This window comes from Corythoichthys intestinalis, chromosome 18 (genome assembly GCF_030265065.1).
Source record: "Corythoichthys intestinalis isolate RoL2023-P3 chromosome 18, ASM3026506v1, whole genome shotgun sequence".
In the NCBI taxonomy this organism is placed as follows: domain Eukaryota; kingdom Metazoa; phylum Chordata; class Actinopteri; order Syngnathiformes; family Syngnathidae; genus Corythoichthys; species Corythoichthys intestinalis.
The window spans coordinates 35732802-35745045 of record NC_080412.1 but is presented as its reverse complement, the minus strand read 5'-3'; the positions used below and the strand labels follow the sequence as shown (position 1 = coordinate 35745045).

General features: G+C 38.9%; 1 protein-coding gene across 3 annotated transcripts in view; it reads left to right on the top strand.

The window, feature by feature from the left end:
* LOC130906104 (disks large homolog 4) overlaps positions 1–12244 on the top strand; it is a 163394-nt gene that overhangs the window by 19562 nt on the left and 131588 nt on the right. Inside the window, exon 1 of one of the 3 annotated variants that reach the window (XM_057820047.1) lies at positions 10023–10227. The exons of 1 other annotated variant lie outside the window; for it this stretch is intronic. In XM_057820047.1, the coding sequence (XP_057676030.1) occupies positions 10225–10227 (3 nt within the window). In that variant the 5' untranslated portion in view covers positions 10023–10224. Of the gene's footprint in view, positions 1–10022; positions 10228–10767; positions 10925–12244 lie in introns of those variants that run through there. One more of the 3 variants, XM_057820044.1, reaches the window with a different exon arrangement.

The window sequence follows — 12244 nt, the reverse complement described above, 5'->3', positions numbered from 1 at the left end:
ATCGACTCACAGCCTCGAAAAGTAAAGGTTACATTACGTCAGAAACTCATTCAGTACGCCTCCGTTCCTGTTTTCCGAAATTTCTGGGTTCATGGTGAGTCAGCAACAGGCAAACACTTTTGCTCAATAGACGGTTTATTGATTAGAAAATGCAGAATAAATGAATACGTGAGATTTATTGATTACAATCCCACAAAAGCAAGCATCAACAGGTCAAACCTGCACAATCAAAACAGGTCAGACATGCAAACAAGTAGTAACGGGTCGCTAGATTTGGGTTTGTCAGTCTCAGATCCCCGCGTTACCGTTACAGCTCAACCAAGTTGTCCCTTAGAAATGCAAATCGCTTACCGTGACAAAATAAGTGGGAAGCCAGCAACACTCCAGTAAGGCGAAAAAAAGGGACACACTGCGCGATGGGTACCAGATCTGCCAGCAGGCTTCAGGGGGGCAGAGGAATCTCCCGATTCATATAGGTGCGTCAAACGTGAGAGCGCGGGCGGCCACTCCTCGCTCCCACGAAAACGCACCACCCAAGATCGTGAGAGTCCCCCCCCCCCCCCCCCGTAAGGGTATGAGAATCACCCCAGTCGAGGCTCCCAGCGGTTAAAGTCAAAACCAAACAAGTTATCTCGTGAGAGTCTATGGGACCCAGGCGTGTAAGCAAAATAATACCAGGGTGCAAAACAAGTTATCTCGTGTAAAACCCTTCGAAACAAGTTATTTCGTGTGAATACCTTCTAGCTATGGGAATAAAACAATCACGCAATATTTTCCCACATCAGTTCCGAACCGAGCACCCAGTACCGAAACGGTTCAATACAAATACATGTACCGTTACACCCTTAATTGTGACCCAATTTGAAATCGCACAAGTGCTATTCCATTTGATTCATTTCTATGGCTCACAAAATCCTCTCATGCATCCATTTCTCAGTTTCATTGGTATGAAGGTGCATCACGAACCACAGCTTGTCAGTCATTATTTATTACTGATGCTTGCTGATGAGCCCCTTGTCTAATTTAATGATCCGCACCTCCATCAGGAAGCCCACTTTGCAAGGAGGCTGTTAAGTCTGTCCAATGCACATGTCAGAAAGTGTGTTTGGCTTCAAGGTCTGATGAAGAAGAACCTCTTCTGTATCATCGACAAATTCTTGGGAGCTTGTTCGATGCGCACTGTGTAATAGATTGGTGATTATTTGTCATCATCTTGAAGGAGGAACGCTTCATCTGTCATCGGTTTGAGAATGACGTGGAAATGGAATATGATTAGAAAAAGTGCCAAAAATGAGCTGATTGCAGACTTAATAGCAGGTTTATGATGCAAAACAATTAACTGTAGTTCAATGAGAGATAATAAAATGGAGTTTAAGGTCAGCCAGGGCCGACCACAGATCAGAGTACTGTTTAGTGTTATTTCACTTTTATAACTTGGAGGAGCTTTCAAAATGCCACACAATGACACCTAGTGGCAAGTTTTTAAAGCTCCAAGACCATCTACATATGGAAAATAGCGAATTTATTCAAGAAGTGGTAATTCGTGGACATAAATAAATAGGAAATGACCTTTTGAACTGTGTCAGTGTATTCAGCTCAAACCTTCATCAGGTCCTTAACCAATTTTTAGAGTGAACACAAGCAGCAAACCTGACTTCCTGAATTGTTACACATTTGAGTGACTGTGGCATAGAATAACATCATTTTCAAAAATAAAATAGAAAATAAAGCAAGACGTCAATGATATGCTAGAAACCCTAAAACATATAAAAACCCTAAAACAATGTGCAAGTGCACATATTTGTGTTTTTGTCTCTGGCTTTGTATCTCCTGTTCCTCTTTTAGGTGATGTCAGTTGCCTAGCAACCATGCAATCAGGGCCCGATTGTTGCCATGACAACATGGCGAGGTATCATCATGGACAGAATAGAGATGAAAGAAAGGAAGGGCGGGGGGAAGATCGTGAGAGAAAGCTAGAGTGAGCGAGCCCTGCCATTCAAGGGTGTTGATAAAATGAAGCCCACAGTGCGCAGGTAGGAGTCTGACCTCTGTGTAGGCGCTGGCCTAGAACCCTCATGAACGCAGGGAAGAGAAAATTCATATTTGGTGTGAGGAAGCTGCATTTGCAGTTGTGCGCAGTTAAGCTCTCTTCTTCCAGATGGAAATGTCACAATGTGCTTCACTTGTTTTTAGATGTAAAAGGAGAACTCTGTCTGTCACTGAGGGTTATGGGCATAGGCGGAGTTTGACTTTTGGGCCAGGGGGGCACAACATGTTGATGACCCCAAAATGTAGTGTCAGCAATAATATTATCTTACAAGAATATGTGTAATAATAAGTTGAAAATGAGCTTTTTTGTTTCCCATCATTCTTGAGGGGAATTCTAAATCAGGCTGCTTAGGACTGCTATACTTTTCGCCAAGATCGTCCTCCATTGAATATGGTATGCCCGCCGGGGTCGTGCCAATGTAGTTACCCTAGTGAAAAATTGTATCCCCTGGGTGGAGCCATATGGAGGTAGATTTGTGTCTTCATTATTAGATAAAAAATGTGTTTGAATGCAAAAATAAATTTGAAACAAAAAAAAATGCATTTGAAAGCTATTTTCTTTTAATTTTTGTTTTGATTTAAGTCTTTTTTTTTTTTTTTTTTTTTAATTGAAGCAACTTTTTTGATTGAAGTAATTTTGTTTTGCGTTTGGGCCACATTTTGGCTAGGACATTTGTGTCTTTATTATTCAATCAAAAAATAAGTTGCTTCAAACAAAAAATATATATTTTCAAACGAAAAATCACTTAAATAAAAAAAAAATAAAAAAAAAAGAAAACTTTCACTCAGTGAAAAAGTTTTTGAATGCGAAAAAATATTTGAGACTCAAATATTTGCATTTGAACACTTATGTTTTTTAATTAAAAATTTTTTATTTGATTTTAGCAATCCTTTTTGTTTTTGGGCCATATTACGGGTAGGACATTTGTGTCTAAATCATTCGATACCCAAAAAAGTTGCTTCAATTCCCCCAAAATATTTTTAAACAAAGAAAAAAATCATTTGAGAAATAAAATTCCCCTCCCATATTTTTAAAAAAAAATATAATATGCAAAGCAAATGACCATCTATGGTGCTAGTCACATGATCTGTTTGAAAAATAACTTTGACCCATTATAAATTTTTATTTTTTATTTTTGTTCATTTAATTCATTTTTGTTGTTTGCTTTAATGCTTTACAACTTTTATACATATATTGGAAAGTCAATTACATGCAATGACCCTTTTTGGCCACCGGGGGGGCCGGCCCCCCCCCCTTAAACTCTGCTTATGGTTATGAGCATAACATCTACAAGTGTCATACAGTGTTGTTTTCGTCATTGATAACAATAACGAAAATATTTCGTCAACGACCAATTTTTTCATGGAGATGACGTCACGATGACGTCTTGGGAGACAAAAACATAACGAGATGGATGCCAGTTGTCGTCTGACGACACGAGAACGAGATGAAAAATTGCAATAGTTTCCGTCATGAATTCAGAAGGTGTGATATTTTCTTATTGTATGCGTAGTTAGCACGCATTTAGCAGTGTTTGGTCGTATCACTCATGTGACGTGCTGCGTCTCCACACACACACACACAGACGCTTACTCACCGGCCGGTGCATTTGCCCATTCCGGGCTCCTTTTTATGAAACTTGTCAGGTGCTGCTTGGTATGTTTTGTTTTCTTATGGCTAGATATGCCATGTTGCTTTGGCCTGTGCTGAGTGATCATCACACACTAAACTGGGGGTCAGCAACCCGTGTTTTGAGGGCCGCATGCAGCTCTTTAGCGCTGCCCTAGTGGCTCCCTGGAGCATTTTCAAAAATGTTTGAAAATGGGAAAAAATGGTTGAGAGAAATATATTTTTTTGTAGGGCTGTCAAACGATTAAAGTTTTTAATTGACTTAATCACAGCTTAAAAATTAATTAATCGTAATTAATCGCAATTCAAAGCATCTCTAAAATATGCCATATTTTTCTGTAAATTATTGTTGGAATGGAAAGATAAGACAAGACGGATATATACATTCAACATACTGTATGTAAGTACTGTATTTGTTTATTATAACAATAAATCAACAAGATGGCATTAACATTATTAACATTCTGTTAAAGCGATCCATGGATAGAAAGACTTGTAGTTCCTAAAACATAAATGTTAGTACAAGTTATAGAAATTTTATATTAAAACCCCTCTTAATGTTTTAGTTTTCATAAAATTTGTAAAAATTTCAAACAAAAAATAAACTAGTAGCTCACCATTGTTGATGTCAATAATTACACAATGCTGATGGTGCTGAAACCCATAAAATCAGTTGCACCCAAGCGCCAGCAGATGGCGACAAAACACCAAAAAACACAAGTAACAAATGGACATGACACTGTGCTGTCATTTTAATCTGTTTGAACGGGGCATGTGCGTTAAATGCGTCAAATATTTTAACGTGATTAATTTAAAAAATTAATTACCGCCCGTTAACGTGATAATTTTGACAGCCCTAATTTTTTGTTTTGATATGGTTTCTGTAGGGGGACAAAAATTACACAAACATTCTTAACGTTTTCCAATGCTGTAAAAATGTGGAGAATAAATATTATATTTCATCATTTCTGTCAACGAAGATTTGCGTCACAGCCTGCGACACATGCTTGGCTGCGCTTGACAGTGACGCAAGTGACGTTCCATTTTTGCGGCTATATGATTGGCCGAAAAGTCCAAATGCTCTCAAATAAAATGCCCGTTTAAAAATGAAACGTCGGTCACAACAACGCTTGCACATTCTGTTGGGTTCTTCTGTAACCATGGACAATTTATTTGAGGAAATTTTCCACTACTTAAAGACAAGAGAATGCAGCATTAGGACTCTCTCTTCAAAGTGTCCCAAGGGCCGTCATTTTGATGATAGGCGAATATAGCTAACACATATACATACAGCATGTGTTGCCTTCATTATTCGGCTTATTTAAGGCTTTTCATTTTTTGCGGCTCCAGACACATTTGTTTTTTGTTTTTTAGTCCAGAATGGCTCTTTCAACATTTTGGGTTCCCGACTCCTGCACTAAACTAACTTGTAGCATTAGCATAGCGTTCGTGTTAGCATTAGCATTTAGCACTGTGACTCGGTGTCTTCATAAACTCTTGGAAAATATTTTACACACAGTTTGTGGCGTCCGGGTGTGTTTATTTAGTTGAAGTTTTCTTTTATCACAGACAATTGTTTTAGGTTGTTTTTTTTAAGTTTAATTAATTGCAAAAATTTGCTGTTTTCCTGCTGAGTGTGTATTATCATGATGAAAATGGTGATATCCTTGTGCTCGTCTGTCATGTTCATTTGAAATTGTTGGAAACCTTTATTTATTCATGGACTAAAACTTTTGATGTTTATAGAGGAAAACCTTTTGAGAATTGTCGACTAAATCTAGATGAATTTTTTCCAGATGAAATTTGAGTTTTCCTCGACTAAAACTAGACGAAGATGAACACATTTTGAAATGACTAAAATATGACTAAAACTAATAAATATTTTCGTCCACAAGACTAAGACGAAAATTAAAATGGCTGTCAAAAACAACACTGGATGGTAAGGTATAAAGCAGTCAATGGTGCATGATTAGTTTATTCAACCCTCAACTCTTTCTTCTGTTGAATACAGTCATGACGCACAAAGTGATGGTGTCCAAGAGGGGAACTGAAGTACCTCAAAGAAAAGAGACTAATACAGCCACGATGCCTTATTGTCTTAGTATAGTTTGTTGTCTCTTAACAGTAAGGTGACCCACATAAATGGTTTTTAAATGAGTTGTTAATGACAGAATAAACTTTGTCCATCTAGCAGTGGACACTGCTACACTTAACAAGGATGTCTCTCTCATAAATATCTAAGTTTGTTAAAAGTATAAGAGTAAAACAAATATAATCATGAGGTAAAAGAGTCACTCCTTTGCATTACTTCTATTCAGGTTGCATGGGGTTAAACAGACATGTCCAAAGTCCGGCCCAAGGGCCAAATGCGGCCCGTGGTCAAATTTCATCCGGCCCCCAGCCTCTGTCATAAAATCAATGACATCTGGCCCGCACACAGACTTAATTGGTCAGCAGTACTGCCACAAGCATATGAAGTAGCTTACACACTAAATGCTGCTCCTCATTTACCCACTAAAAGGCAGCAGCGCTCTAATGCCCCTTTCCCACTGAAACTAGTGGGTCAACGCCCGTTTTTCCAAGCCGATGCAACCCACTAGCAATTGGCATTTGGCACCTTTCCCATTGACAAAAAAAAAAAAAAAAAAGCAGTGTCTTTTTTTTTTTTTTCTTCACCCGTCCAACCCCCCCACCCCTCCTCAGCCGTGCGCAAGGTTTGTGACGTCACCACGCTAAGATGCGCTTCGACAAGTGCGACCGAATTCATTCAGTTCAAGGAAGTAAACAATGCAAAGCAACATAGAAGCCTCCTTTCCGTTTGTGTTCTGTTTTCATGCTTTTTACTGCCCTCAAAATGGTCGAAATGCAGCAAAGGATCAACACTCTGCTTGTGCTGAGGCAACGTAGGCGACGTGAATTTTGGCTTGAAATTGAAAGGAGTCGTGTACGTCACAGAAGGAGGAGAAGAGCCTTTGTTTCATCTGTTATGGCTATTGCTAACGCTGCTACACCGACTGTTCGCCGTATGTGGATCCGGGCTAGAGCACATGGTTTTTGTTTTTTGTTATGACGCATCACGTACTAGCCTACGTCACCACGTAGATTAGCGTGTTGACTGTTCACCCGGGGTTTTGCTTTCACACTGCATGGCGATCAGAGTCGAGGTGATTTTAACGCGGGTCGCTTGGCGGGTTGATTGACACGGGTCGACGCGGGTCGTTGCACCTTTCCCACTGCCACCAAAAGCCGATTGTTAGCGGGTTGACACGGGTTTTTTGGCCAGTGGGAAAGGGTTATAAACAACATTACCCCGTGTGACCCTTTACTCCCAATTTTCTAAAATGGTGACAATCAACAAAAAAAGTTGACTGCGACGGCCGACGCTTCAAGGATAGGTGAAAAGTGGACTATTCCTTCACTAAAATACGCAACAACCGTGTCTGCCTCATTTGCAAAGAGACAGTCGCTGTTTTTAAAGAGTTCAATGTGAGGCGATATTACCAAACAAGACACGCTGACCTGTACGACAAGATTACAGGCAGCGAGAAATTGAAGCAACTTGAGGCTAGTTTAATTTCACAACAGCAGTATTTCGCAAGAGCCCAAGAGTCGAAAGAGAACGCCACAAGGCTAGTTGCGAGATTGTTGAAGTTATTACCATATTGGCCCGAATATAAGACGGCCCTGATTATAAGACGACCCCCTCTTTTTCAAGACTCAAGTTTGAATAAAAACTTTTTGAACACCAAATTATTTTTATACAGAAAATAATTAGAGTACATCTGAAACAAATGATTATAACAATATATTTGAGAGAAAAAGCATGTTATTTTGCCTCATTCAAATCTTAATATCTGAACATTTAAATATGTAAACTAAAGTGCAATCACATTCGTAAATGAATGGCTTCTGGTTTTTGAAATGTAAATAAACCAATCTATTGTGATAAAAAAACAAAATTGCAATAACTGCATTAAACATCAAAGTGAAGTCTTACTGTAACTGTAGTCTTGAAACAAATCTGAAAGGAAAAACATTGCAATAAAATAATGCAAACTGGTTAAACTTGAGAGTAGCTGAGATCTGTCATGAGTCATGACAGAACATCGCTTCAATGATATCTGGCGCCATCTAGCGTCGTGAATGGGTATAATGTCTAGACCGCGAATATAAGGCGACTTTTTCAGTCTTATTTCAATGCAAAAAACACTGTCTTATATTAGGGCCAATACGGTAATTAAAAAAGATAATGAGGCAAATGTGACACACAGAATGGCTTGCTAAAATTTGCTTAAATATATTGTTCTATGTAAAGGTTGTCAACCAAGGTCAGCCCCCCACATTTTTACCACACCAAATCTGGCCCCCTTTGCAAAAAGTTTGGAGACCCCTGGGTTAAAATTTCCAATCGGTGACAGTGAATGAATCTCTATGTGCGCCATGTTATTAACGCATTCACTGTCAACCCAGTATTCAACCCAGTATGTGTTGTGGTAGCTAGTTAAAGAAGGAGAAAATGTATATTTAAAAATAGAATTCTAATCCATTTGGACTGGGAGGGCTAGCAGTGATCGAGTTATCGCTGTCAGGACCCCTAGTTCAAGGGTGCAGGTTTGCATAGGGACAGTAGGCACATAACACTACCATCTTTTCAGGATGCTCAAATTGTCCCCACCATCTTTTAAGCAACCTTATTTGCATTATATAAAAGTTCAGTTATCTAGGGAATTTAGATTGTCTTCTCATATGTTGTAATGATAGAATAGACCCTACCATTATTAAGTAAATCATTTTAATTATTCTCAGACTTGCATTTATCCATTTTCAGTTGCAGAATGTGCCGGTCCATTCCCCCCCCTCAAATGAACGTTTGGTTGGCTGATGACATACGCACACAGCCCAGAACAGATTCATATCGACAACATGCCTCCTCCTCTGCCCCTTTCGGAGAGAATGGATATTAAAAGGTTTTTTTTTTTTTTTTTTTTTTTCGGCCAGCAGCAGCCACTGTAAGTCATGTAAAAAGACGTTAATGTTGTGGAAGTGGGAGAAATACCACTAATTTTGCTGCTGAAAGTCTGACCTGCATCAGAGTTCGCATAACATTAAACTTGCTAACCTGTAAAACTACTGCGGTTAGGCCAGCCTCCACAGGGAACAACGAAGTCAAGCTAGCCGTCCCTTATTTGGATCATTGTTTGCATTATGTGCATTATGGTAATATCGTCCCTACCAATGTTGAAACCAAACCTACGCCCAAGCCGCAGTCCAAATTGATTGAACACCTATTGCCATCAATGGCAGCCAGAGTTAAGTGGCGAACAATCCATGGTGTCATCCGCTTTTCATGTAGAGGGAAGCTTGTTTACAGTATGTACAACTCATTCCCGTTTAACTGGAGGACCCTTTTTTTTTTTTTCGTGTAGCATCCATTACTACAGGCCAAATTTGACCCATAGGTTCCCCAAATTTTGCAAAACCAAAAGGCCAAACTATCCAGCCAGATTTACGCTCATTTTTTGGCAAAGTCACAGGTAACTCTGTCAATCGTTTTACAGTAGTACCTCCACTTATGAACTTAATTGGTTCCGGAAGTTGCTTCTTAACTTGAAAATTCTGTAAGTAGAGATATTAGAACTTTTTTTTTTTCGGCCAGCAGCAGACACTGTAAGTCATGTAAAAAGACGTCAAGTCACATCTGAGATGCAATTGTTGGCTGTTTTCAACAATGTACATCGAAAATAAAGACATTGATTGACTGAGAATGGTTCAATATTAGATGAAATGTTTTGTTTTCTCATGTATATTTATAATTGCTCTTTACCTAAAAAAAATTGTTTTATCCGATTACTCGATTAATCGATAGAATTTTCAGTCGATTACTCAATTACTAAAATATTCGATAGCTGCAGCCCTAGTTTCAAAACTACAGTTACAGTTAGCCTTCACTTTGATGCTTAATGCGGTTATTGCAATTTTGTTGTTTTATCACAATAGATTGGTTTATTTACATTTCAAGAACCAGAAGCCATTCATTCACGAATGTGATTGCACTTTAGTTTACATATTTAAATGTTCAGATATTAAGATTAGAATGAGGCAAAATAACATGCTTTTTCTCTCAAATATATTGTTATAATCCTTTGTTTCGGATGTACTGTAATTATTTTCTGTATCAAAATTTGGTGTTCAAAAAGTATTTTTTCAAACTTGAGTCTTGCAAAAGAGGGGTTCGTCTTATAATCAGGGCCGTCTTATATTTTCGAGCCAATACGGTACATTCCTATACTATATTATCATTTTTGATTAGTATGCCCCCCCCAGGGTAGATATGGTAACTGCACTTAGAGGTGTGTACTCCTTGAAAGGGTCAAAGGTTAGTAGCAAAATGGCCACCTCAAGTAAGGCATGTGGATGAATGTGGAGACAAAAATATAGAGAGCATATGAAGGCAGGCACGATTGAAAGCTTGAAAGATCTCTATAGTTGTCAGATCATCAACTCATCCGTATTCTGGTTCCTGACTTACTCACCTGAACAAACAAATGGTGAGTGATTGAGGCAATGCATTGAAGCCCTGTAGTGACCGTGAATGTTTGTGAATGCTGTCTACATCTAAGTTCTGGGCACTTTTGTGTGTATGGAAAAAGTCTCTATCTCATGAAAATGGGTGCAAAACATTTTTTGGAGTTCATACTTTTTTGTTTAGTAGCACATAAATGTTGATGATCAATGCTTGGTTTTCTCTGATTTGCAATGAATATTTAACATAATGAAAAAAAATGCTTAATTATTTGAAAGAATGTGTTTTGAAGATTGCGTGGAGTTATTCCATGGGCATGTACATGCAGACAAAGGAGACTAAATGAAATAACAGGTCTGCTTTAGCGTGTGTCTCCAAGTCTGATTGGTTCCCCTCCCTCACTGTGAGGCAGTGACAAACATTGTATTATGAGTCACAGCTGGAGAAAGCTTCCATTCCTCTATATTCACACCCATATGTCCAACACCAACAAGTCGAGCTTCCAGGAAAACTCTTCTCGTCCACTACGACACCCCCCACCCCTTCTCCTTTCCTCTCTCCCCCTCTTTCAGTTCTCTCCCCCTTCCCTTCCCCAGTCTCTCTAGCTGTCTCCCCATCCCTTTCCTCCTCCTCCTTCGCTGCGGGTGTCTGAGAGGCTGTTTTTCCTCTGTCTCTCGCTCATGAAGGGCCGCACTAAGCTGCCTTCTCTCTGCCCATGTGTGGTAGGTAAATTCACCTCTGTGTTCGTGTCGTCCTCTGCCTTCATCTCTCTGCTGACGTCTGTTTTGCATGTTAGCTCAATGCCAGCTAGTCGTTCTGGCGGACTGGAATTTGGGGGAGGTGTGGAGGGGAGGGGGTCCTCTGCTTGTGCACATAGCATCAAATGTGATTCCAGAGTCATAGATGAATCAGTACGTATGAGGGTTTAGCCATTTATGTGTGTGCTGGCTTTGTTTATTCATGTGCTGGGTATGTTAGGTATGAGCGTGGCCTGACACATGTGGGTGTGCATGAGCCAGTGAGCATGCGAAGACATGCAAAGGAAGTACAACTCAAGCAGACTTGTTGATTAAACCGTTAGGGAATTCATCAATTCGGATACTTTGTGTTTTTTCTGCAGTGTATAACACAATGTATACAGTAATTCTCATTCTGTTTGCGTATTTATGACAACATACTAAATTAATATTCAATTGACATGGCGTTATATTTTAGTTTACCGAGTAATTATGTGGTTAAGCACAGAGGTGGCTAGTGTAGCCCAAAATTTTATTCAAGTAAAAGTAGCTTTACTTCAAAATAATACCGTATTGGCCCGAATATAAGACGGTGTTTTTTGCATTGAAATAAGACTGAAAAAGTGGGGGTCGGCTTTTATTCACGGTCTAGACATTATATCCATTAACGACGCTAGATGGCGCCAGATATCCTTGAAGCGATGTTCCGTCATGAGAGATCTCAGCTACTCTCAAGTTTAATCAGTTTGCATTATTTTATTGCAATGTTTTTCCTTATTCAGATTTGTTTCAAGACTACAGTTACAGTTAGACTTCACTTTGATGGTTAATGCAGTTATTGCACTTTTGTTGTTTGATCACAATAGATTGATGTATTTACATTTCAAAAACCAGAAGCCATTCATTTACGAATGCAATTGCACTTTAGTTTACATATTTAAATGTTCAGATATTAAGATTTGAATGAGGCAAAATAACATGCTTTTTCTCTCAAATATATTGTTATAATCATTTGTTTCGGATGTACCGTAATTATTTTCTGTATAAAAATTAATTTAGTGTTCAAAAAGTCTTTTTCAAACTTGAGTCTTGAAAAAGAAGGGGTCATCTTATAATCAGGGCCGAACTCGCACGGTTGCTAACAGTCATATGCTATTGTTTAGCCACAACTGGTTTCATTATCTTTTTACTATACTATATCCTTTACAAAGCCACTGGACACAGAAATGTCGTTTAATCCATCTGCAGACGACCGGGAGATTGATTTTTGACTGATAGATAATTTCGCGACACTGTGCGAGTGTG